The sequence below is a fragment of the Chrysemys picta genome, chromosome 2 (assembly GCF_011386835.1).
Source record: "Chrysemys picta bellii isolate R12L10 chromosome 2, ASM1138683v2, whole genome shotgun sequence".
NCBI classification, from domain to species: Eukaryota; Metazoa; Chordata; order Testudines; family Emydidae; genus Chrysemys; species Chrysemys picta.
This window is the reverse complement of record NC_088792.1, coordinates 81628860-81656575: the sequence shown is the minus strand read 5'-3', so window position 1 is coordinate 81656575 and position 27716 is coordinate 81628860. Positions and strand designations below refer to the sequence as shown.

At 45.2% G+C, this 27716-nt stretch overlaps 1 protein-coding gene across 1 annotated transcript in view; it reads right to left on the bottom strand.

Annotated features, from left to right (window-relative positions):
- Positions 1–27716, bottom strand: part of LOC101953884 (collagen alpha-6(VI) chain) — a 298199-nt gene that overhangs the window by 67946 nt on the left and 202537 nt on the right. Inside the window, exons 2-8 of the mRNA XM_065583599.1 lie at positions 19919–20014; positions 17592–18197; positions 16388–17002; positions 12482–13042; positions 9316–9873; positions 6513–7088; positions 2698–3264 (exon numbers count right to left, since the gene is read on the bottom strand). Of these exons, the coding sequence (XP_065439671.1) occupies positions 2698–3264; positions 6513–7088; positions 9316–9873; positions 12482–13042; positions 16388–17002; positions 17592–18197; positions 19919–19985 (3550 nt within the window). The 5' untranslated portion in view covers positions 19986–20014. The remainder of the gene's footprint in view (positions 1–2697; positions 3265–6512; positions 7089–9315; positions 9874–12481; positions 13043–16387; positions 17003–17591; positions 18198–19918; positions 20015–27716) is intronic.

The window sequence follows — 27716 nt, the reverse complement described above, 5'->3', positions numbered from 1 at the left end:
GGAAACTAATTGGAGAAATAAGTATTAAACATCGACTTTAGCAATTTAAAGCTATGAAGTAGGAATAAAGTAAAGAATTTGCAATGTGTAAATAAAATATGATTAATTTTAACCTTTTAAATTGAAATATTCAAATTTAGATTCTTTTTAATGTAAGCAGAGTCAGGATGAGCTCTACCCTGACATCTGGTGGTGAATTATGGCGAGTGTGGAAAAGAACTCCAGGGCTGATCTTGTTTGAATAGGCACACCCACCCCACCTAGCCTGAGCCCACAGCAGCCCCAAATGGTCACTTTGGCTGCTGTGGGATCCATAGGTTCTCTGTTGGGTTACATTAAAAAAAAAGAATAAATTATGGTAGGTCTTTGCCTTGTGAACAAATCACTTATTTCTTTTGCCACCAAATACATCTTCCTAAGTTCTTGCTACTGGCAGTGCTACTACATGACAGTGTTAGAGCAGCTGCACCCCCCACCAGAGAAAGAGGACAAAGGCAGACAGGGAAAAGGAAGCAAGTGACACTCTTCCCCAAGCCGGAGAAGATTTGTTTTCATTACTCTCAAGCTCTAGGACCAGGCTCTAGTGCAGGGGTCGGCAACCTACGGCACGCGTGACAAACACGGCACGTGAGCCGATTTTGAGTGGCACGCTGCCTGCCCGGTGAGAGGAGGCGGAGGATGAGGGGCGGAGGGGCCAGAAAGCGCCACGCTGGGGGAAGAAGAGGGAGGAGGGAAGCTTGGCTGCCGCAGGAGCAAGTTTCTGCTTCCTGCCCCTGCAGGGGAGAGCGGTGCAGGGGGGGGGTCCCGGCCCCCACCCCCCGCCCCACTCAGCCCCCCCCCCGCCCACCGCTCTCCCCTGCGGGGGCAGGAGGCAGAAGCTTGGTCCTGCGGCAGCCATGCTCCCCCCCCGTTTCTTCCCACAACGTGGTGCATTCCAGCCCCTCCTCCTCCCCCCTCTCCCTGCTGGCGACAGAGCAGAGCAGAGCCGAGCCGAGCCGAGCCGAGCGGCAGTGTGTTTGCTGCTCCATAGAGCAGGCAGAGAGAGGTAGGGACGGGCCTTGGGGAAGGGGGTGGAACAGGGCATATCCCTCCCAGCCCCCTGCCATGAGCCACTCAGGGCAGGGGGCTGGGAGCACCCCCAGGAGCCGAGCACCCCAGCCCTCTGCCCTGCACCTCCACACACCCAGCCCTCTGCCCTGCACCTCCACACCCCCCCCAGCCCTCTGCCCTGCACCTCCACACCCCCAGCCTTCTGCCCTGCACCCCCCCCCCACACACACACCCCAGCCCTCTGCCTTGACCTCGAGTCGCCCCGCTCAGCCCGCTGCAGGCCTAGGTGAACGGAACCCCAGGCTGGAAGTGGTCTGAGCAGGCTGGCGGCGTAAGATCAGCATTTTAATTTAATTTTAAAGGAAGCTTATTAAACATTTTGAAAACATTGTTTACTTTACATACAATAATAGTTTAGTTATATAATATAGACTTATAGAGAGAGACCTTCTAAAAAACGTTAACATGTATTACCGGCACGCGAAACCTTAAATTAAAGTGAATAAATGAAGACTCGGCACACCACTTCTGAAAGGTTGCCTATCCCTGCTCTAGTGAAAGAAAGGAGAGAGCAGCTCAGTGCTCTGACAATGGCTGTGAGGGCAGAGAAAGTGCCAGCCCAAAGAGGAGGTGAAGAGTAAAATATCAGGCGAGGCAAAGGAAAATCAACTCCTTTCTTCAATGGGAATGTAAAAAGGAGGCTCCTCTGAGTCAATGACTTGCAGGCTAAAAATCAGAACAGCTGTAACAAGGGGATCTAGATACCCTGGAAGCAAAGGGAAGAAGCACAGGGGTGGGTGGCGGGGAACCTTGACATAAAGGCATATAAGCCGAAGGAAAGTGATTGTAAAGGATCAGAAGCTGTTTTCAAGGCAGTGGAGGTTAGTCGGCCAGTTTCTGCCTTCTGCCAAGATCTGCTCAGTACAAGAAAGGAGGAGTGGCCACCAGGGAGCTTGTTAGGACTTCTGAGCATGGAGCTATCCCAGCATGCTTTGACTCAGCCCAAAGGTGAATTTCTATTGGCTGGGCATAGCGAGGAGCCTACAGTCAACCTGATGGCATTCCTCGGTCTGTTTGGATGAAATACAATAACTTTTGAACTGGCATCTGCTAAGAAGGCAGCTTCAACCAAGTCTCTAATTACTTCTCTCTCAGACTGAAAGAAAAGAACAGCGAGGGGAGAAGAGGAAGCTGGGGGGAGGGGGCGGACACAGAGCCCCTGCCATGAGGATCGGGTTGCAGTGAATCCCTGAAATAGAGGGGGATAGGAGAGGAGCAAACAGAGTTTGTGGGAAGGAACAGATGAATGCAAGGAGCCCCCAGTGCGTGCAGTGAGCTTGACCTATGGAAGCAACAAAGTGTGCAACCCCCTAGTTTATTTTGAAAGTATGAGCAAAACAGGTGCAGCCATTTGTGTGTTACAGGAGTATGTAAACAAACCATTTTCCCTGCATGTTCCAATCAGTAATTTTGGCCAGAGTAATTTATAAACGCTGTCGCTAGAAAATTCAAACCTGGCTTTTATTAGTCTTCAGTGATGGTCAGAAATAATACAAGTTTGAAGAAAGATACCTCTAGAGGTGGGACAGAGGCAAGAAGTCAGGATTGAAATCTGAATCCCCCCCCCCACGATTCATTTATACTTACTTGTAGGAACATCAGGTTTGCATAGATCATCAACGAGTCTTTTTTTAATAATCTTCAGTTCATTGAAATCATTAACAGTGTACTTCCTTTCCGGGACGCCAGCTATTTGCATGAGCTGCGAGTGATCAATTTTCCCAACTCCTATAGCATATATATGAACACCTTCCCTTCTCAGATCTTCTGCTGGTTCAGCAACATCATCATGTGACTTCCCGTCAGCGACTACCAGCAAAACTGGTTGAACGTTTCTTGTTACTCTTCTGCTGCGTGCTGGTGCAAAGAATTCCTTCACCTTCCTAAGTGCAGCTCCAATTAAAGTTCTAGTTCCTGTCATCTGTTTAATGTTCTGAATTTGAATGTTCAGTTCTGATTTGTTCTGATAAGCACCCAGGCTGAATTCTTTTTTATACCTGCCACTGTACTGGGCAATGCCAATTTGAACATTCTGATCATAATCAATCTGATCTAGTATAACTTTCAAGAAATCCTTCATCCTGGTGAAGTTAGCTGGCTTTATACTATTGGAACCGTCAATCAAGAAAACAAGGTCTGCTTGAATTTCACACTCTGAAATGGAATCAAAGGAAAATTAGCTTATTATTTATATAGTGCTCACAACGTGCTTGGGGAGGAGCAGAGATTCAGGCAAAGGACATTGTAAAGGGACAGGCGTACAGGCAAATACTTTGGATGGTTTCTGCTTCTGGAACCACCTCCAAGCTCCCCTGTATTCAGCATACATAAAAACAGGGCATGTGGGGCAGCCTAATTCTCACAACAGGGAAAGCAGTCTGTGCAACAACTGGATGCTAGCATGGAAGGGCCCCCCCCAATAAGCCAGTGAACTGCAGACCTTATACATTTCCAGCAGGAGTTCTGCTATTGTCCTCAGATAACAGAATGGACTAGAAGAACCTCAACTACTAGGCTTCAAGAGCCCTAACCCTTTACTGGACTTTCCCCGTATGGCCAAGTTAATAATTGTCATTGTTGTAACTGACAAAAGCCTTGTCTACACTGGGGGCGGTGTGTAGGATTTGTGTAGCTACACACCATGGTGAAAAGCAGGCTGCACGAAAACTGTACTGGGTAGCTACACATCAGTGAAAGTCTCTCACGGAGGGGAAAGGCTTGGGCAATAGGGAGCTGCCAGAGCCTTTCCTCACTGCCTGATGCTTGCTAGAGTCTTTTCTCGCAACCAGGACACTATACTGCTAAAAATAGTGTAGACAGGGGAGGCACGACTTGGGCATGAAGTGAGTCTAGGATACATGCCCTAAGGTTCTGGCATGTCTTTATTTACCTAAGCAGAGCCTCTCTGTCGCAAGCTCTTAATACCTGTGGTAGAGGGGCATGCGGTATATGTACTCTGCACCCCACTGTCACTGTAGATCTAGCCTAAGGCGTAATAAGAGTATGCATGACCTTTCTCCCAGCCGTAGTCAACTATTCATTCACACAGTCATGTCTCCAAGTGCTTCCTGGGAGCCATACAGGACCTAGCCCCTATAGTGTTTGCCTCTGAGGTGCAGCATAGCTGTCACACTACTGACTATCTAAAGAAGTTTGGTGGACAATAGCACTCCAGTAGCCCCAGGAGGGGAGGTTGATTACAGTCCACTCTGACCCAGGGCACTGGTCAAATAATTCAAACAGCAATTTGTAACTATTCTTGTGAATAAACACATTCACACTGAGGGGTATCCATGGAATCATGTTATTCAAGGTTTGAAAGTATTCTGACAACTTCCAGACAAGTGAGAAAACAGGAGTGCCATGAATTTTAATTTGAACACTCATCTGAAAATTTATACCATTCCCCAACACACATGAATAAAGACACTCATCCAATCAGGGAGCAGAAACATGTGACTTATGTTAGCCAGCTAACGGTGCAAATAATGAATAGAAAATAAGTGACCAGTTAGCAAAAAGCCCATAGGGTCACTGTAGCACAGGGGCTGCTTACTGCCCCCTGGGCAACCCCCTTGCAGCCAGAGATCATTCTGCCGCACCCTGGCTCTGTTATCCCCTTTTCAGGGCCCTTTAGAACTCATAGTTCAGAACTGGTTCCAAGAATCCCCCCAAGACATCCCATTTATTGAGTCCTCTGACACATACTGGCCCTGTAGGCCCCAGGCAGTTCAAGGTCCCTCTCCAGATTAACACACAACACAAACTCACACGGTCTTCATCCCAGCTAGCCTTTCCAGTCTCTCTCCTGCTTGTTCAGGGTCTCTCCCAGATCTTACTGCCTAGAGACCTTCCTCCAACTTCAGCTTTTTCCCTACTGACTCAGGGCCTTTACAGGAGCCTTCCTGCTTGCTCCCTCCCTGCAGTCGGTAAACCTAATTGCAACTTTCTCTCCCACCTCTCTGGGGCTTCCTGCTCTTTTTATCCTGCCAGCTCAACCCAGGTGTGGTTCATCCTGCAATCAGGGCTCGCTTAGCCCCAGGCTATCCAGCACATGGGGCCAACCACCCTGTTCCAATGACAGAGGCTAATCAGTGAACATTTAGGAGTATGCGCCAGAAATCTGGATTTGAAAACAGTTTCAAACACTAAAAAGGACCAAATTTGACAATTTATTTGCAACAAATCATTCAACTAGCTGCACAGACCAGCAACCTAGAAAGTGTACCTAAAGTACTAATTTTTAACAAGGGACAGAGAAGGGCATTAGGAAAAATAGAAATTGTGGGGCCTGATTCTCCACTGTCTTCCACATTACACGCTCCGGTACACAAGCATAAAGTGGGCATAAAACCCTACCAAACTGGATTTCCTCACTAGTAGGAGTAGCATTTTACAGTCTCTTTGCAAAGATGTAAGTGACTCCTCTGGGGTGCAAAGATCTCTGTGATCCCTCCTATGGCCTGTGGGCAAATAGACAGGAGCATGGACGGGCAAATGAGGATGAATCTGACTAGTTGGTCATTCAAATGTGTGTTTTTATACAGCACAGGGGTTTGGAAGTGTAGACCTATGTGTAACTGTATGGAACTAGAGCAGTGGTGGACAACCTGCGGCCCATCAGGGTAATCCGCTGGTGGGCCACAAGATAGTTTGTTTATATTGACCGTCAGCAGCTCCCAGTGGCTGTGGTTCGCTGTTCCCGACCGCGGGCTGCAGGGATGTGCTGGCCGCTGCTTCCTGAGGCTCCCGTTGGCCGGGAACGGCGAACCACGGCCCCTGGGAGCTGTGGGTGGCCGTGCCTGCGGACGGTCAATGTAAACACACACTCTCATGGCCCGCCAGTGGATTACCGTGAGAGGCTGCAGGTTGCCCACCACTGGACTAGAGAATGCCACTGTGCAGTTTGCATGGTGTAAGTTTCCTCATAATTGCCACTGCATTTTGATTGCCACTTGCAATAGTCCCCATCTGCCTGTTCTTGCTTATTTCCCTCAGCAGAGCTCATCAACCAGGCCAAATCATGTGATGTAGATAAATGCCTATCCCCACAACAACTAGTCTAATCAAAGTGAAACGTGAACTCGGGCCTTTTAAAGTGAAAGGTTAGTGCCCTAATTTTACCTTTATGAAAGTTTTGAACCCACACAGACTAACAATAATATCAACCACTTAAGCAATGAAAATCCTCAACTGTAGGATCAAGTAAGGATAAAGTTTAAGAAACTTCCCTGTTTGCCTATCGCTGGGCTTGCTAAAGAGAAAAGAATACCACAGGAAGCTAGATATACAAATGAAGCCGTACACATTGCTTTAGAGATGTGTCTTCCCATCTTTGTCAATTTTTAAATAAAATGATGAGGAAAGTTTAAACAGTATAGACTAGTAAAACAAACACTTACCTGGTTTTGAATCACCACATATTTTTTCTGATATTGCTACAGATGTGTTTTTGAGTCCTTCAAATGTATCCACATAGTAATATTTGTCTTTTGATCCAGCCATGGCCAAAAGCTCATCAGGTTTTGCTCCTTCTATCCCAACAGCATAGATAATAATTCCATTGTCTCTTAATCTCTTGGCTGTGTCACCGAGCTGTGCTGCATCATGGGACTCACCGTCTGTTATCACTATAAGAATCTGTGGAACTCCCTTGCTTTTGCGGCCGCCATGCTCCTGAGCAAACAGAGCTTCCGAATAGCCAATTGCCTTGGCTGTGTACGTTGAACCTCCTATAGTGCTATCATTCTGGATAGCCTCAACAATCTCGGATTTTGTTCTGTTCGTATTAAGGTAGAAAAACGTTTCCGGTTCATCAGAATATTTTACAGCTCCAAACTGAACTCTATCTGGAGCGACATCAGATTTTTTCACCAAATCAATCATGAAGTCTTTCATGGTCTGGTATTGTTCAGAACTTATGCTCCCAGATCCATCTATCACAAACACAACATCTAATCTTTCTATCCTCTTGCATTCTGTAAAAGAACAAATGACAAAACAAAAAACCCAAACACGTAAGTAAGTACAGACTCTTACTGAATCTTTCTTACTAGTCCCCTTGTATTCAAGCAAAGCTTGTGAATTTGGATCACTTTTTGGAGGCAGTAACACAACTGAACATCCTATGTTAGGCATGTTTTGGGAAAATCCATCAGTCCACAACAGAAGGGCCTAACCACTAATCCTAAAATAACTGAGAGTTTCAACTTAATCTAAAATCCAGAGGGATGAGGAGAAAGAAATGAATAGTGACACAGAATGGGATCAGGCTACATGATCATAATGGCCTCTTCTGGCCTAAAAAATAAAAAAAAATAAAAAAAAAATCTATGAATCTGTATTCTAATAGAATACAAACACTAATTAAAAGCTTTTGTTCCCCCCCAAAAAAACATATTTTAAGATTTTCATTTTTGGAGTTAAGTCAAATTTCTGTGATCCTTGTTTTACAGAGTCATCATACACAGTTTTATGTACTGTCTAATAATGGAAATGAGCCAAATTCTGCTGCCATTTGCATCTATGCAACCACACTGAAATGCATGGAGACCCACCAGGCATCAATGACAGCAGAATTTATATTGTGCTTTGGATCTATTGCAATATTTTCTTCTTTGTGAAAGAAAGATGTTCGATTTGGAGACTGAAGCCTTGCCATCCCTGCACAGCCCCCAAGGCCCTCTGTTGCAGTGACCAACAAGGGCTGAACGGGACTTTTGTGAAACCCATTAAAACTACTCCTAAACTAAAGATCAACGTTTATGACGAGGAGATGGGAAGTCAATACCTGATTAACAGTTTACTAAGGAGGACATTGTAGCTCCTAAACCTGGAACAAAATATTTACATTTCAGGGCATAACACAGTGGCAGGTTTGATCTGTTCTCACTTTGCAACAGCAAAAATGTGTTTTCTGCAATTGGATAAGTGAGTGCAAGTGAGACCCAGATCTCAGTCCTGTAAGCCCCTGAAATGGAACATGCAATGTGCAAAGAGGAGAGAGACTCCGTGTGCTCTCCCCACCCCCATTGAGCAACCATGTATGGGGCCAGGCATGACCTGGCCCTGGGCTATTCCATTTTTCAGGTTCTTATGCAACAGCAAGTGCCATGTTTGGATAGCAGCCTCTGCAGGGAAGTGTTTGCACAGATGGTTATCATTCTATTTTATTCTATATAGGTTCTTATACTGCAATCATCACCTTCATAGACCTGTGGGCCTTCCAACCATGTATTAAGCAGTGTGCGTTTTTTCCTCTCATCTGCTCCCCAGGGGCAAAACTGTGTTTAGTGAGTTATTTTGAGTGTCACCCCCACTCCCCATATATTTATGTTAGAGAAGGCAAGGTCAATGGAAAACACCTTACACTTGGAGTGGTAGGTAGAGAGGTTTGTGATGGTCCTTAGTTCCTATGAGAGTTCATTTCACATAGGACTGAGCCCCCCCAAAATGAGTAGCATATGGTACTCACTACCATTTTCACAGTTTTATGCCTCTTTTGCACCTATATAAATGTGTCTGTCAACACATTTTCGTTAAAGTCTTGTCTACATTGGGTTTGAACCACATCTGGAACCCAAACTGAAACTTGTAAATACGGTTCCAACAAAACTAATTTCCGGTGCTGTATTGCTGTACCTATCTATCTTCTAGGCCATTCAGGGTTCCTGTGTAAATGAGTACTACTTAAGTCTATCAGGCAAATACAACCTATAGAGCCCATTTTTGCCCTCATTTACATGTGTACAATTTCTATGGCTTCAATAGAAGTTGCACCCTTGTAAATGAGGACAAAACGAGGCCATTAGTGTAAACAAGAATCAGTCCCCAAGGATGTTTTACGCTGCCAGAACACCACAAAGGAGCCTTAGTATAAGTGAGAATCAGATTTAGTCTTTTCTTACACACATTAGCATACATATTGTACTTTTAAAATATTATGAAATTTATATTATTTGTTTGAGAGAATATAGCATCTTTGAAAGCTAGTAGGACAGGCCCCTGGTACCATGAGCCAAATTCTACTTTCATTTTCTAACACACTTTTCATCCCTGTAGGCATCTCCTGGAGAAGATGGCATTGCAAGGAGAAAGCATGCCTGTTTATTTACTTTATTACAATACTCAACTATCTGGACAGAGCAAAATTCCTACACAGTCACAGATTGACATGAGTTATTGAAAACTGCAGTACTTACTTACCATCATGAGGCCTGCATATTCCAAAGATGATCTCATCTTCTATGTGCTTCAGAATATCAAACTCCTTGACGTAAAAAACCAGCTCAGGCTTCCCACTAATCTCTTCCAGCTGAGGTTTATTTGCATTAAACACCCCAACAGAGTAGATAATAACACCTTGATCACGTAAGGCTGTTGCTGGACTTTTTACTTCATCCTGTGCTTCCCCATCTGTAATCAGGATAAGAAACTTTTTGACAGCCGGACGTGCACCTTTGGGAGGCTTGAAATAATCAGACACAAATGTCAATGCGCTTCCTGTTAGTGTATTTTCCCCTATAAGAGACATATTATCAATAGCACTGAAAATGTCACTTTTTGAAGAGTATCGGTCAAGCTGGAACTCTTCGTGTTGTGTGCCACTGAACTGGATGACTCCAACCTGCACTCGGTTTGCACTGATGTCAGATTTGTTCACCAGTTCTCTCATAAAGTTTTTCATTTTCAAAAAGTTCTCTGGTCCTATGCTTCCAGAACTGTCCACTAGAAACATGATGTCAGCTGTCATTTCTTTGCAGGCTATTGAAGAAAACAGATTTATATTAGTATAGCCCAGGCTGTACATTAAAAATAAGTTAATAGATTTAACTGGGGCAGGATGGTCTGGGATAGATGGTGGGTGCTAAGATTTCTGGCTGTGCTGGGTAAGTGTGGGAATAGTGAGGTAGGTGGATGGCTTCGTGGGTGCTGTCTTGAAAATACCTGGGTCAGGGAGCCTGGGGCCAGTATTGGGCCCTCTCTCACATGCTGTTACTGCCTCCTCCTCCAGTTGCTGCTATGTATTAGAATCTACTAGGGAGCAGCTAGAAGTGAGGCAGAGAGGTCACCCGAGTGTCACAGCAGCTTCCAGGAGAATCAACTGCAGAGCTGTCCCTGCAGCCTAACCGGGTGCATGCGGATCTGGATGGGCTGAGTGCAGGTATGACAGGGCTGCTGCTTGTGTGAGTGCCACACGAGTTGCATAACACTGGACAGCACTGCTATAAGTTTAGTAGGGTTGCTAAGGAGAGGTTTGCTAGGCACATGCATTTACACACACAGGAGAGATGTGCTTGGTTGTCTGAGCCACTTCCATTTCTGAACAGAAAAAGATTCTGTGGTTCACAAATCAATACAGGCACAAAAGATTCAGGGGTTTACAGCTGTGTATAAGCATATGAAAGTAGCATTCTAGTGATGTACCTGTTAATCACAAACACCAACTTGACATAGCTACTGCTAGAGAATTTAGTTTGCATTTGTTTTCCTCTTACTGTATGTGTGGGGTGCGGGGGTAGGGTGGGGTGGGGAGGCTGCTGAGCATCAGTCTTACAAAGACAATGATCTTAAATGCCACCCTGCCTGACTGCAGCCTGACGGTAGGGTTAGTGCTCTGTGGGCACCCAAACAATTCATGACACAGGTATTTACATTGGGACAATAGCAACACAACATGACAAGCTGGAAAACACACTACTTGATGTAGGACTATCCTCTTCAGTTGAAAAGCCATCTTGTTTGTTACAGATGTAAGGGGACTGTTGCCCCCTTACTAACACTCAGTGGGGGTGTTTTGGTTGGCTAGCTCCCAGCACTAAAAGGGGAAGGGTCGATGGCAAATCAGGAGCCTGAGACTGACAGTCCCCAGGAACAATGGGGAGAGGCCAATGCTCCAGATCAGCCTGATTGACAGGGTGGGCAGGCTAATCAGAGAGTCAGGAGGCCAGGGGGGTCCCGTCCTCTGTGTGAACTGGAATTGCCTGGGTCAGACAGTGTGGAGCTGAGCTAAGGAGAGAGCAGGGGCCTGAGCTAAGTTGCGGGGAGCAGAGCTGCAGCCCCAAAGCCAGAGCACAGCCCAGAGAGAGCAGACCTGCCCTGAGAAGAGAGCTGCAGTGACCAGAGCCAGAGGGGTCAGATCAGCAGCCAGGAAACAGGTCAGAGCTGGGAGCAGAGTCACAGAAGCAGCCTGCAGAGCCAACCTGTCCTAGGGGCAGAGCTGTAGCAACCAGAGCCAGAGAGGCCAGAGAAGCAGCCCAGGGAGCTGGAGGCAGAGCAGCAGCAGCAGCCGTGCTGAGGCAGAGTGGAGCTGGAGCCGGGGCTGGAGCAGTCCGGAGCTGGATGCGGCGAGCAGCTGGGGAGAGAAGGGGGACCCTGGGCAGTGGGCCCAGCGCAGGGAGACACCTCAGCCAAGAGGCTCTGCAGGCCAGACTTGGAGGGGGATGGTAACACTGTCAGGGCGGGGACAACGCTGGGAAGAAGAGTCCTGCCACCTAGAGCCTGAGGGCGTGTGGCCACCGTCAGAGCAAGTGTCCAACCCACAGCAGCACAGCCAGGGCCTGAGAAGGAGCCTGGGACCTACGAGGAACAGACTGTGAACTGCCCTGACATTCCAGAGATACTGTTTGTGATGTTCCCTGCCACAGAGCGGGGTGATGTGTTTTCCTTTAACCTTTCCCATTTTTCCTTATTCTTTTTTTAAAATTAATTGTTAATTAAACAACTTGTATTTGCTTTGAATTGTATGAAATGATCAGTGGGTCAGGGAGGTGCCCAGTGCAGAGAGAGTACCCCGGAGTGGGGACACCCTAGCCCCTGTCCTGGGTGACCACAGCAGGGTTGGGGGTCGAGTCCCCCAGGAATCCTGGGCCCAGCCTTGTTGGGGTTACGAGGACTCTGCCAGACAGGAGAGTGGAAGGGGAGTCCTCAAGGGCAGGGAGGCCTCTGGGTAAAGGGAGTGGGAGCGAGGACTCAGATCCTTTCGCTAGCCCACTTCACCCGGGTAGTGCAGAAGCCAGGAAAGTTCCCCACAATAGCGGGACCATTCCCCCGCTTACACAGAGTTGAGGGGAAAAAAGGAGGAAGGAAAAGGAGTGCTTTGATGCTCTGAATGAAACCAAATAAAAATACCCTTGCTTTTTTAAAGCATACGTTGAACATACACATAGATTTAAGAAAGAAAACTGCATTATTTATAATTGGCTTGCAGACAGCCATCTCAGTTCAAAATGTGCCCAAAGTATATTTATACATTTCAGTTATTCAGGCTGGAGTAATGTTTTGAACTTGAAATTGTTTGTTATATAAGAGGAGGTGCCGCGTTCAATTAGTGCTCTGAGTTCAAAGGGCAAAAATCAAAATTTTCCCTTACCTTCTTTAGAACAGATCTTTTGAACAATTTCATTTTTTATCTTTTTCAAAGAGTCAAACTCTTGCACAAAGAAAGACCTGCTCTTTGATCCTGCAATTTCATGGAGCTGTGCTTCATTTGCATCTTTTACACCAATGGCATAAATATTAACCTTCTCATTCCTCAGTCTCTCAGCAGGCTCCTTCACACTGTCCTGTGACTCCCCATCTGTTAGGACAATGAGGTAACAAGGCACCCTGCCAGCTCTCTGCTGCGTTGCATTTTTAAACAGTGGCTGCATGAAAGTCAAAGCTTCTCCAATACGGGTATCCCCGCATATTTGCCTAATGTTGTCGATAGCCCTTTCTAAATCATTTGTGTTGTTGTATTCATTAAGTTCAAACTCCGTTTTGTTGAAATGTGAGAACTGCACAGCTCCAAAGCGAACTTTATTCGGCCCTATGTTAAACATCTTAATCACTTCCTTCAAAAATGTTTTGATGTCTCCGAAATCATCATGAAGAATGCTTGTTGAACCATCAATGAGCACATAAATATCAGCTTCCTCTGTGTCCACACATCCTACATGGAAAAAAAAATTTATACAGCATTAGTGCAAGAACAAAATGTAAAGAGAGAAACACTGAAAGAAGCACCAAAGCATACTGACTTGTAATTAGGGCCCAGAGTCAACCAGTATTTGTACAATGACACAAACCCAGGTGGAATCATAGAATATCAGGGTTGGAAGGGACCTCAGGAGGTCATCTAGTCCAACCCCCTGCTCAAAGCAGGACCAATTCTCAACTAAATCATCCCAGCCAAGGCTTTGTCAAGCCAGGCCTTAAAAACCTCCAAGGAAGGAGATTCCACCACCTCCCTAGGTAAAGCATTCCAACGCTTCACCACCCTCCTAGTGAAATAGTGTATCCTAATATCCAATCTAGACCTCCCCCACTGCAACTTGAGACCATTGCTCCTTGTTCTATCATCTGCCACCACTGAGAACAGCCGAGCTCCATCCTCTTTGGAACTCCCTCTCAGGTAGTTGAAAGCAGCTATCAAATCCCCCCTCATTCTTCTCTTCTGCAGACTAAACAATCCCAGTTCCCTCAGCCTCTCCTCATAAGTGATGTGCTCCAGACCCCTAATCATTTTTGTTGCCCTCCGCTGGACTCTTTCCAATATTTCCACATCCTTCTTGTAGTGTGGGGCCCAAAACTGGACACAGTACTCCAGATGAGGCCTCACCAATGTCACATAAAGGGGAACGATCACGTCCCTCGATCTGCTGGCAATGCCCCTACTTATACAGCCCAAAATGCCATTAGCCTTCTTGGCAACAAGAGCACACTGTTGACTCATATCCAGCTTCTCGTCCACTGTGACCCTTTGGTCCTTTTCTGCAGAACTGCTGCCTAGCCCTTCGGTCCCTAGTCTGTAACAGTGCATGGGATTCTTCTGTCCTAAGTGCAGGACTCTGCACTTGTCCTTGTTGAACCTCATCAGGTTTCTTTTGGCCCAATCCTCCAATTTGTCTAGGTCCCTCTGTATCTGATCCCTACCCTCCAGCGTATCTACCACGCCTCCCAGTTTAGTGTCATCTGCAAACTTGCTGAGAGTGCAGTCCACACCATCCTCCAGATCATTAATAAAGATATTAAACAAAACCGGCCCCAGGACCGACCCTTGGGGCACTCCGCTTGAAACTGGCTGCCAACTAGACATGGGAGCCATTGATCACTACCCATTGAGCCCGACGATCTAGCCAGCTTTCTATCCACCTTACAGTCCATTCATCCAGCCCATACTTCTTTAACTTGGCGGCAAGAATACTGTGGGAGACCGTATCAAAAGCTTTGCTAAAGTCAAGGAATAACACATCCACTGCTTTCCCCTCATCCACAGAGCCAGTTATCTCCTCATAGAAGGCAATTAGGTTAGTCAGGCACGACTTCCCCTTGGTGAATCCATGCTGACTGTTCCCGATCACTTTCCTCTCTTCTAAGTGTTTCATAATTGATTCCTTGAGGACCTGCTCCATGATTTTTCCAGGGACTGAGGTGAGGCTGACTGGCCTGTAGTTCCCCGGATCCTCCTCCTCCTTCCATTTGGAGTTCCACAGCGGCAGAAAAATCTGCCAGAGAGTGAGGTTATCATGGTGCAAATTGGCTGTAACCTCAATGTAAAGTAACAATGTCTGAGAAATGCTGGTTATTTAACTTATGATAACTGGAGTTCAGGTTATGTGATCCCTATCTGTATGCTACTCGAGGTGCGCATGCACTCCATGTGCCTAAGACCAGAAGATTTTTCAACAGCAGTATCTCTTGGTCCGCATCTCTGCCCATCACCTCCTTGTGCTCCAAGTCAAGGGCATGAGGGACCACATGGACTGACCACCTCTTCTGTTCCTTTTCATGAATAACCCAAGGAAGGGATCACAAGGAGAGTGGAAGGAGGCTGGGAAGTGGAATACAGATTGGGACCACACATCTTGAAGAACACCAGTTACTGTAAGGTAAGTAACCAGAATTTCTTCAAATGACGGTCCCTATGTGTATTCAATTCAAGGTAGCTCACAAGCAGTACTCAATGAGGAGGGTGCAGGGAACCCTGAGGTGTTTGGCAGCGTGATCCTGCAATCTGAAAGGATACATCTGCTGAAGAGACTCATTCTAAGGCATAATGCCTAGTAAAACTGCACAGAGCTCCATGTTGCCACTCTACAGATCTCCAGAAGGGGAACTCCATGAAGCAAAGCCACTGATGTAACCTGTACACCTTGTGTGGGAGGGGTCACCATCAACTCACAGCTTGATGCAACTTGAAATCCATTTAGAAAATCTCTGAGGAGATTGCTTCCCCTTTCATACATTTGACAAAGGAGACAACTAGATTAGGAGATTCCCTGAAGGGTTCTGTCATCTGCAGGTAGAATGCTCAGGCTCAGTAAACATCCAGAGAATGGTGCTCCCTGTCTTTTCTGGTGGTATAATATTTTGGGTGGAAGATAGCTAGTTATATGACCTGATTTAAATGGTATTCAGAGGGAACATTTGAAATGAATATGGGCTGTAACCTCAAAGAAACCTTATCCTTATGGAAGACTGTGCAGGAGGGTCCACCTTAAGGGCCCCAAGTTCACCTACTCTTCTGGCCAACAACTGCAGAGGCCGACTCTGCAAAGGAGGGTGGACCTCCCTATTCCTGTTTTTGATATAGTGTACTGTAGCCATGTTAGATGTGACTTGAACATGCATGGTACAGAGGAGCGGCAGGAATCTTTTTCAGGCTTCATGCACTGCCCACAGTATCAGGAGATTGAGGTTTAGCTTGGATTCTTCCTGGGTCCAAGAGCCTTAAGCCACATGTTTATCCAAGTGAACTCCCTAACCCCATTCAGGGGCATCTGTAATTATCTTCTTCTAGGGTGGGGAGGGGCTGAAGGGAACCCCCCCAGCACACAGCCTCTGTTTTTCAAGCAGTATAACGACAAAGCTCTGTGGGGACATCAGACTTGCTTGTCCAGGCTGTGTTTGCTTGGACTATAAAAACTGTCCACTGCCTAAAATAATTTAGGCACCAATCCTATATTGGGCTCTGTTATGAAGGACCCTCCTTTACACCTATGCAGAGTCCCACTAACACCAAGAGGACTCCATAAAGACATCAATTGCTCTGCTAGGAGACCGTGATGCAGGATCTTTGCATGAATTCAATAAAATAACATGAACCAGTCAATATGTTAAAACGATGGGTCCGAGCTACAGTTTGGATCCAGATTCAGCTTTGGACCTGCACTTCCTCAAAGGCTAAAGTTTGGAACTAGATCAAAAGTTCAGGGGGTTTCGGTTCAGGACCATCTCTACTTAAAAATCTTCCACCTAGAGAAAAGATAGAAATATAATTACTGGGAAGGTTTACCTGCTTTAAGTAGTTCTCTTCTTTTAGACTGGACATACAGCTTGTCCTGAATTTGATTCAAGAGTTTCTTTTGTAAAGTTCCAGCTTGTTCTGGCAGGTCAGAAAATGCGGTCAGCTTAGTAACATATTGCTGTTGAGGATATGATGCTATCTGGGTTAACTGGGTGTTATCAGCATTTTCAATGCCTATGGTGAATACAGTCACACCAGCTCTCCGAAGACCACGAGCTGCCTTTCTTACGTTATCTTCAGAGGGTCTGTGGGTGATCAGAATGGCTATTTGCTCTATCCCTTGGGCCTTTCTGCTTCCAAATTTTACACGGAAGATGTTTTTCCTTGTAGCATTAATGGCAGCACCGGTGTTGGCCTTCCCTTCCCTTGGAGAAAAGCCCTGTATTTTCTGCAGAATAGCAGTTTTGTTTGTTTCTTCGCTCAATAAAGATAACACATGTGGCTCACTGCTGTATGTCACTAGGCCAATCTTTATACAATTCTTCCTCACATCAAGAAAGGAGACTGTATCTTGCAGGAACTTTTTAATATGTTCAGATTTTGGTTTTGAAACACCCTCATCTACTATGAACACAACATCAGCAACGGAATCATTCTTACAAACTGCAAGGGGAAGAGAGAGGAAAAGAACACAATATTAATTGTCTATTTCTTGGCCAATCCATGGAACAGTCTTCTAAAATAGTTTCCCTCATTCAGATTTATCTAGAAACACAGGAATTGCCATACTGAATCAAATTAGCCGCCACCTAACTCCAATATCTTGTCTCCAGCAGTGGTCAATACCAGCCATGTCAGAGGAAGCCCAAAGGAAAATGCCCATTAATTAGTTGTTTCAGGGCATAAACCAACAACACGAGCTCTATTCTCTTGAAAATTACCAACTCTGCAAGAATAGTTAAAGCTTCACTCCACCCACTCTCCATTCACTTTTGTGGAGTCCGGAGTTAGTCATGCATAAAGTCATGAACAGATAGGCACTGGTTTTCAAAATGTCAAGATTACATGCCTCTCTGTGTACACAGGTACCAGGTCATGTACATGTCTGCTCTCTTCTTTATTTTAAAATATGCATGTCATTTAATATTTTGAAAATTTAGCCCAAAATGTTCAAGGTGTCTTTCTTTCTAACACTGAATTATTTCTTCCAACCAATATGATCACAATTTTTTCATAGCCTTGCATTCCTTACCTTCTCTCTCAGGAGCACTTGCAATTATATCTGTTGGTATTATACCATTAATATCTGTTTGAATAACATCCTCGATGATCTTGGTCATTTGAGAAGACATACTGAGATCCCTCACTGTGCGAAACTTATAAGAAAATTGAGGTGTAGCCATTGACTGCAATTCTTGAGGAGAAACATCCTGAATCCCCATGGCTATGATTTTCACCCCATCACTTTTCAAGATGTTGGCAGGTTCTACTACAGCATCCTCTGATGCCCCTGAAGTCAAGACTACCAGAATTCGTTCTTTGTCTCTTCCACTAGTTGGTCCTTTGAAATAGGTCCCATGAACTTTTCGAAGGGCATTGCCAGTTTTTACTGAACCACCCTTGAATACAAATTTCTTTCTGACATAATTCAGCATTGGGTTCTTTGCTGTATAGGCGTCTAGCAGAAATTCAACGTGCAAATCATCACTGTACTGGGCAAGCGCGATACGATATTGGTTAGGAGTTGCCGTTAGATGACTGATCAGTTTGCTAATAAAAGACTTCATAGAGGGGAACGCCTTGTTTCCCAGGCTATTAGAGCTGTCAACCAAAAGGACAATATCTGCAGATGTAGGGGCTGAACAAAAAAAAAAAATCAGAAAATTAAATGTTATTACATATTTCTTACCTTTAGCTCTACAATACTCAGATGATAAAAGCAATGCTTCACAGAAGAATTTATCCATAAACAAAATGTCCAAAAGCTGAAAAATATCCTTCTAAGCCCAAGAATTCTCTCATATTTTAAGCTTATTTTATTATCATGAAAGATTACAAAGATAGGAAGTTACAGGTGCTCAGCATCTGTTTGGTCCCTAGGACTTCCCAGGAGATGTAGCTATTCAGCACTTCTCAGGATTGGATGCTTGCTTCCTTTTTGAGGTTTAAATTATTTTTTTTTATTTCTACTGAATAGGACACACATTATCTAGTGTTTCCAGTTAGAGAAATATCTCTAAGTGCTAACTTCTTTCACATGTTTGTGACTATGGGGTGGTGACTACAGGCACAATGCACGCTGGTTTATTTTTGCTAACATTCAGTTCAGCACATGGCACAGTGTAGTTCACCCTTAGTGTGGAGGATCCATGCAAAGTCCCCTGAACCACTTAGGCTCAGGAATTACAAGGAATTGTGCACTGCAAAAAGGATCTCCATACTAACTGTACTGCAGAGGGCTGGGATGGAGCCCAAAATCCACATTTAGGCAGATCCTTATCCTTTGGCCCCAACTCCCAGTGCTAGTAGATAAGAAGAGCTGAGACAACTACTTATGACTACCTCTTATGGAGGAGTCAAGGTACTGGGGTGAAAGAAGCGGAGCTGCAGTTTTACATGCTTACTCCAGTTTGGATGGGGGGAAATTTCACCTTCTCCTGTCATCCCTGTACTTTTCACTGGCACGGTCATATTTTACCTTAACACAGTAGATGTCAAGGGTATGTCAGTGATCCAGACAGCCTTCTCTCCCATATGGAATCCTATGGCAACTGTGGACTAAGTGTGCAACCCTCTTCAGAGTCTCATTGTGTTGTATGCCACAAAGTGGCAAAAGTTGCTTTTTCTTTCTGCCTTTATTCCTCTGTGCTTAGTTACCTGCCTGTCACAAGTGCTGGTTGCCTCCAGCAAGTTGCTAATCATCCTTAACCTCCACTGAAGTCAATAGGAGTTGAAAGCCCTCAGTTTTTCTCGGAAGAATGTGCAGTGTTGGGCCTCACTTTCCTCCTGAGCAACTTTCCTATTGACAACTTTTCTAAATTGTGCAACACGTCTACCCTATCAGTCACATTGATCTGGCCCCCTCCACGGCCAAATTCTGCCCTAACTTACAATGCCACAATTTAGCTCTCGCTGTGCCTGGGATTTACACCAAGGACCCAGTTCTGCAGAATTTACATGTAGAATCCCAGTGACCCCAACAGAACCCAAGTGAGTAGGGAGCAGGACTGGATCCTCCTTTTGCACATGCTGAGTAATTCAATCCCAGGTACCCACTTGAAAATAACTAAATTCCATGTGTGCGCTTCATTTATACGCTATCTGCATTTTCACCTCTGAATTTGGCCCTAATCTATGTAAGTCTGTCACGGTTTACGATAGCACTAATCAACCAAATATGTAAATCTAATGTCCATCTCCATTATCCAAACACAGTTTCAGTCTATTATACAAAGTCTCATAAGGTATAGAGATCCTAACTCAATTTTTTTTGGGGGGGGGGGAAATTGGGGACTAAATATTGTATTAAAAAAAAATCAAATCATGTAATACAACAGAATACAAAGGATACTGAAATACCAGGCGTCTGAGTTACTGAAGTTTGACTCCCAATAAGGAAGAGGAACAAAGTCAGCAGCATCTTCATATTATGAATGAACGTTCCAAGCTTTAGTTCTGGAAAAATAAAATAAAAATCCCATATATCAAGTATCACAAGGACCCTGGAACATGACTGCATATAATGCACTAGTATAAGGAAACTTATAATTTGGGAAAGCACGATAGATAAAGAAACAGGAAAACGTAAAGGATACATGGTCTTCTTCTTTATCCATGTGTAATATGGAATACACTCACTGCCGTGGCGCCTCCTGCTGGTTACCTCGGGAATTAGCTCATCCCAGCATCGGAGCATCTCCTGCTGTTGCTTTATCTTATCATTATCAATCTCCACCACTGTAATTCAGGCGCTGCGTCCCTCCCAGCCTGTAGTGCCCCTTCTCCTGGGTACTGCCCCTCAGCAGTGCCCACAAACGTGGGGTCTTCCCTCCCCGGGGAACCCCAATCCCCTAAGCCCACCTCGCCCCAATGATTCACTGCCAGTCTTCATCTAGCCCTTTCCCTCAGGGGCAAACTGCAGTCTGAAGTGGCCACTCATCATCAGCCAGGGCGTTGGACCTGCTGCCTCTTCCTTCCCTGGCTGCCTTCCCACAGCCCTAATATCTCCTCCGGCCCTGACAGCAAGGCCTCTGCCTGGGAGTTTGCCAGGCTGGAGCTCCCCCAGTGCCTTCTCCTGCCTTTCCCCAGCACTGTGCTGTCCAAGGTACCCTTTTCGCTATCCAGCCACCAAATCCATCTCTCTCCAAGGCTGTAGCCCTTTTATAGGGCTCAGGCTGGCCCTGATTGGCTTCCTACCAGCCTTTTCCTGATTGGCTCCCAGCCCTCTCCAGGGGCTAGCATTTAACCCTTTCTGAACCAGAGCAGGGTGACCACCCCACTACACCATAAAATCAGACATTAATTATTGTAATCTCACCTGTGTGGCACTGATGCCTACAACCTTCCTGCTTCATAGCTATTTAAAATGTTTCCAAGGTGATTTTGATGACATCATTTCCCCTTTGTACCCCTCCACTGGCTTCCCCTTCTCCACTGAATCAGCGGCCCCTTACCTTTCAAGTCTAGTTTCTTATTATGGCCCTGACCCTCTCCTTCACTCTGCCAGTGATACACTTGAGCATCCATTTATCTGCTTGTCACAGAAGCACCTTCCCATGCCACACCATGTGCTGGGCAAGAATGTTCTGACAACATTCACAAGCCATCACCTTATTCTCACTGAGATTCCTCCTTGAAACCTACTTTTAAAAGATACAAACCTACAAACCATTGCCATCTGGGACTGATTAGGCTGGCAACCAGCTGTTACTGAGACCACGCTGAGTTATGCAAATGTGCCTGGCTTAGGGTTGCCAGGCATCTGGTGTTCGACTGGAACACATGGTTGAAAGGGGACCCTGGCAGCTCAGGTCGGCGTAATAGTCCGGTTGGTGGTGCAGCAGGACTAAGGCAGGCTCCCTGCCTGCCCTGGCTCCGTGCAGCTCCTGGAAGTGGCCGGCATGTCCCGGCGGCCGCTGGGCTGCCCCCGCCTCAAGCGTCGACTCTGCAGCTCCCATTCTCCCTGGCTCTATTGTTAGTTTTTCCTTCTCTCACTGCTCCTCCCATTTGCCAGTTTATTCACCTGTCCTGTACTTTCTAACTGCTAGATTACAACCTCTCTGGGGTAGGGACAGTGCCTAGTACAATGGGGCCCTAACCCTTGATGAGGGTCATTAGGAAATACTGCAGTGTTCTTCAATTGGTGGCCTGCCTGGGGCCCAGATCTGGCCTATGAGGGCCTTCCCGCTGGCCCACTGGGCATCAGCTGTTCCATTCTGCTCCCTGCTGGGAGCTCTACTGTAAGGACGCTCCAACTACCTGGTTCCAGCTCTGCCCTGGGCAGCGGGCTCCCAGCAGCTCCAGCCACTGCCCAGTCCAGCTGCAGCGTCCCCGTGCTGATCTGCCTATGAGTGCCCTGCCCGGGCCCAGCACCCGCTGGTTTGGAGGACACTCTGCAGCCTGGGAGGGAAAGGGGCCGCCTGTCAGGGGAATGCAAGGGCCAGAGCTGCTGGAAGCCTGGGGAGCGCTTGAGCCAGTTTGTGGAGCTGCCTTTGCAGAGCCACCAGTGGGGAGCAGGAAGGAACAGCTGGTGCCCAGTGGGCCAAACAAAAGACCGTCGTTCATGGCTTTGGCCCCTTTCCCTCCCCAGCTCCAGAGCATCCTCTGAGCCGGCAAGTTCCAGGCCCTGGTGGAGGAGACCGGGGGCGCTCAGAGATGGCTCAGCACAGGCACATGGCAGCCAGGGCCAAGCAGGGGAGCATGGGGGTCGGAGCTCCCAGGAGCACAGGGTAGACCCAGAGTCAGAGTCAGAGATGAGTCATGGGGCCAAACTTGCACAAGAGGCCCCAGCTGGGAGCAGGAGCTGGGCACAGACAGGAGGAAGCAGGGACAAGACAGGCACTGGGGGCTGTCATATCCTGCTTCCCTGGGCATCTACTGCCCCCATCTTCCTCCCAGCTCCCCTCACTCAAGGAGTACTAAGTAGGTTCCTGTCTCCTGCAACTACTCCCTGTCTCTCTCCCCCCCACCTTCGGGAACTGAAAATCCTAATTACCCGAATGAGCATGGGGACACACCGCTGATTCAGATCATCAGGATTTTGGGTTATTTGAGTGAGTATCAAACATTTCAACTTCAGCTGTGTACAGAACGTCAACTCCCTCCACAATCTGTCATCATGGTCAGTGACTGATTGAAATTTCACTGTGAAACTACAGCTAAAAATAGCATTTCCCTTAATCCCAATGCCCAAAGGTATCAGACATCCCCCAAGTCATTTGGAAAAACAGACTTCACATGTATTTCATTTAGACTCTTTTTCATTTCCATTTAAACACACTGGAGCTAGGCTGTGTTGATATATTTAAATTTAAAGGGGTACACTTTCAATCAGGCGCTTAATCAGGTTCCTATGCAACACAAAGCATAAGAACATAAGAACGGCCCCACTGGGTCAGACCAAAGGTCCATCTAGCCCAGTATCCTGTCTTCCAGCAGTGGCCAATGCCAGGTGCCCCAGAGGGTATGAACAGAACAGGTAATCATCAAGTGATCCATCCCCTCTCGCTCATTCCCAGCTTCTGGCAAACAGAGCCTAGGGACACCATTCCTGCCCATCCTGGCTAATAGCCATTGCTGGCCCTATCCTCCATGAATTTATCTAGTTCTTTTTTGAACCCTGTTATGGTCTTGGCCTTCACAACATCCTCTGGCAAGGAGTTCCACAGGTTGACTGTGCGTTGTGTGAAGAAATTCTTCCTTTTATTTGTTTTAAACTTGCTGCCTATTAACTTCATTTGGTGACCCCTAGTTCGTGTGTTATTGGAAATAGTAAACAACACTTCCTTATCTACTTTCTCTAAATCAGTCATGATTTTATAGACCTCAATCATATCTCCCCTGAGCCGTCTCTTTTCCAAGCTGAAAAGTCCCAGTCTTGTTAATCTTTCCTCATATGGAATCAGTAATTGCTGTGCTTTTACTAGAGAGCAAACCCTAAAGAGCCCTTTGGCCCTAGAGAGAACCTTTGGCCTGCCAAGATTTGGACATTGCCTTATAATGTAATGGAATACCACTGCAATACTAAAGATCACTACAAATAATAATGACTATTATTGCACATCAGGCTCTCTGCAATGATGAAAGGCAGCTTAAAATGCTACCACTGTTCCTTCCAACTACATATTTCTCTGCATTTCAGGTTTAATATAAAGAAACTCCTAAGAGTTCATGTTTTATGAATGTTTTTATGTGCCCCTTGTGTATAGCTATTAAAATAATATTTAAACAAATAAAAAACAGCTAAATGAGAATAAGGATTTAGAGTGGTAGCTGTACAATGAAATGGCTCTCTGCATGCCATTGTGACATGAGACCTAGATGTACTTTGCTGAGGGATGTTAGACCTGAGAGCCCCGAGAGCCTCTTATGCTTTTTACAGACACTCAATAAACCCTTCTGTTTTACGCTGACTGAGAGTCACTGCAGTTTAGAGATCGGGGTTGCATTATTCCCTCTGGATGTGGAGGCCCCGGGGATCCAGAGCGAGTGGACTCCTTGAGGGGGCCCATGACGAGAGACAGGTGTGCTGAAGGCTCAGAGAGGTGCCGGTCCCAGGAGGCGGTGGAGCCTACAGCTTAACCCCTGAGAGAGAGTGGACTCCTGAAAAGGACTGTCACACTGAAGGGGGTTCCTCCCAGGGACCGTTCGGAGCCGAGAGAGAGTATGAGTCCTGTGAGTCCATAACAACTTGTTGCTGAGTGACTTGTCTATGGAAGTACTAACTTCTGTGTCATGATATTTACTTGTAGGTATGTTATTTGGCCACTAGATGTCTCTGTGCTATACTGAAAGTTCCAGCAAGGGTGCGGTCTCTGGTCCCACAACAGATGGAAGCCAACTTGTTTTGTTTGTAGCTTATTCCTGTATTAATCAATGTCTGCTTTGTAAGGGCTGTGGCTACTCTTACTATGACAATCTGCATATATGTCCAAATCCTGGACCCACTGCACAGTTGGGAGTAAATGGACTACCCTCTAGAGGAAGCATATGGGAGACGGAATCCTCTGCCCAGATCATAGATTGGTTATGAACCACTTTGCAGCAACTACCGCAGACTAAAAGCTACATCATCACCAGTTGCAGCCACTCTCACAGGGAATATTACCCAGTGAATCTGCTTTGTTTTGGAACCACCATCCCTAACAGAAAAGCTCTCTGCCTTGTGATGCAGGGAGCTCCTGGAGTGCTGGGAAATGCAATTGGTGCAGATTCCTTGCCTGGACGATCTGCATCCCCCACCTTCTTTCCACAAGCACTGGAATCGAACGTCAGTCTGCACCCTTCAAGTTCCTCCACTCCAGTGGAGGGTAGTGGAAGGAATGGGACAAGCCGCATAAGGCTGGCCCTACTGTCAGTGATGTGTGACCTGCATCTTTAAAATCAGAACTGAGTCCATAGAATAAACTGATCTGTAAAGGGAAGTTGCATTATGGGTGTATGCACACCCAAAAAACTCCACTCTGATCTATACCTGCAACTGCCGCACACTTAACAGCCCTAACACAAATCCTCGTCCTTCCTGCCCATTGGAGAATGGGGCCCAGCAGGCAGCCTCAAGATGAGGAGCAGGGCAGTACAAGCAGAAGGAGCCCTGACAAATGGCCAACAGGCTGAGGCAATGACAGAATGAACAGTTGCTCCTGTGGCCACACCTCTAAGCAAAACATCTGTAACGACCCTCAAAGAATATGCTCAGTTCACGGAGCCTCTCTGACAGTCGGAGAGTTGGTTCAGCAAGCTCTGCATGCCCCCATCCCTGTTACGTACACTCCCTATGCTGGGGACTTATTAGGGCATTTTGGGGGTGGGTGGATGTGTGGCAGAGACAGTTTTATTGACAGCTATTTCCTAGCTGCCAGAAGACCCATACGGACCATGGTCAGCTGGGTTCAAGTTAAGCCAATGCTAAGGGCTTCCCTAAACTGTATTGGGGGACTAACCAGCTCTTTGAACCCCCAGGGAAGAGGAATCACATTGCCTCCCTTCTTAGTCCCATTGCAGGGCTCTGCATCAGTATCCTAGAGATGAATTCAGGCTTGGAAACTCTGGAATCTGTGTGACAAAGCCAATTTCTATGAAGGTCAATCAAAACTACACTGTCCAGCATAGTTAGATTCCACACTTTGTTTTCTGACTTTATCATCTTTCTTTAAATAATCAGAACAGTCGCAAGTAACACCTGAAGAAAATGTAGTCCAATTACACACTGTAAGTGGCTTGAAAACTATGTTTGGCTGTAGAAAAATATAGCAAATGGAATACTAATCATTTGGAAAGCAGACAGAATCTACTGCTTGACAGACAATATAAATTTTCACAGCACATCCAAATACTGTCCGATTGCATTTATAAGAAGAAAAGGCTTTAGGATAGGAGGCAAGCTAGATATAACTTCTTTCAATCTTGCGATTTGTGAGACATTTTACAAATCCAAGGCTGGTTTCATTGTATTAAATTTAGGGCTGTCGATTAATCACAGTTAACTCACGCGATTAATGCAAAAAAATTTATCGTGATTAAAAAGATTAATCACAGTTTTAATTGCACTGTTAAGCAATAGAATACCAATTGAAATTTATTAAATATTTTGGATGTTTTTCTACATTTTCATATATATTGTATTCTGTGTTGTAATTGAAATCAAAGTGTATATTATTTTTTATTATAAATATTTGCACTGTAAAAATGATAAACAAAAGAAACAGTATTTTTCAATTCATCTCATACAAATACTGTAGTGCAGTCTCTTTGTCCTGAAACTGAAACTTACAAATGTAGATTTTTTTTGTAACTTAACTGCCCTCAAAAAGAAAACAATGTCAAACTTCAGAGCCTACAAATTCACTCAGAATTGTACGTCCCCTGCTCTGTTTTGCCTCCATTCTGCCATATATTTCATGTTATAGTAGTCTCGGATGATGACCCAGCATGTTGTTCGTTTTAAGAACACTTTCGCTGCAGATTTGATAAAACATGAAGAAAGTACCAATGTGAGATTTCTAAAGATAGCTACAGCACTCGACCCAAGGTTTAAGAATCTGAAGTGCCTTCCAAAATCTGATCGGGATGGGGTGTGGGGATTGCTTTCAGAAGTCTTAAAAGAGCAACACTCCGATGCAGAAACTACAGAACCCGAACCACCAAAAAAGAAAATCAACCTTCTGTTGGTGGCATCTGACTCAGATAATGAAAATGAACATGCATCAGCCCACACTACTTTGGATCGTTATTGAGCAGAACCCATCATCAGCATGGATGCATGTCCCCTGGAATGTTGGTTGAAACATGAAGGGACATATGAATCTTTATTGCATCTGGCACATAAATATCTTGCGATATTACAACAATACTATGAGAACACCTGTTTGAAATTTCTGGTGACACTGTAAAGAAGAATCAGGGGAGCATTATCTCCTGCAAATGTAAACAAACTTGTTTGTCTGAGCGATTGGCTGAACAAGAAGTAGGACTAAGTAGACTTGCAGGCTCTAAAATTTACATTGTTTTATTTTTGATTGCAGTTTTTGTTACATAATTCAACATTTGTAAGTTCGACTTTCATGATAAAGAGATTGCACTACAGTACTTGTATTAGGTGAATTGAAAAATACTATTTCTTTTGGGTTTTGTTACAGTGCAAATACGTGTAATAAAAAATAAATATAAAGTGAGAGTTGTACACTTTATATTCTGTGTTGTAATTGAAATTAATATATTTGAAAATGTAGAAAACATCCAAAAATATTTAAATAAATGGTATTCTGTTATTGTTTAACTGTGATTAATTGCATGATTAATCATTATTAATTTTTTTAATCGCTTGACAGCCTTAATTAAATTCTATTTTCCTGAACTTGCTGCTGACCGTGATTAAAACCGCAGGTTGCCCACCACTGTTCTAGTGCAATAATTTCTCAAATATAAATTACTACCATGCCTCAATATCTTCACTTGAAAGCATAAATAGAAAAAAGACGTGATTATAAATAAGACAAACCGAGGGAATTCTTCATAATCTGTATGTTAAGTTGATTTGTAGAAGTAAAATATTAAAAAATAATAAATGCTTGTATAAGTTTTGTATAATATCCAGGTCAGAATAAGAATGAAATTATCTTGGGGATATTAGATTTTCAAAGGATGGAATACCTTCATT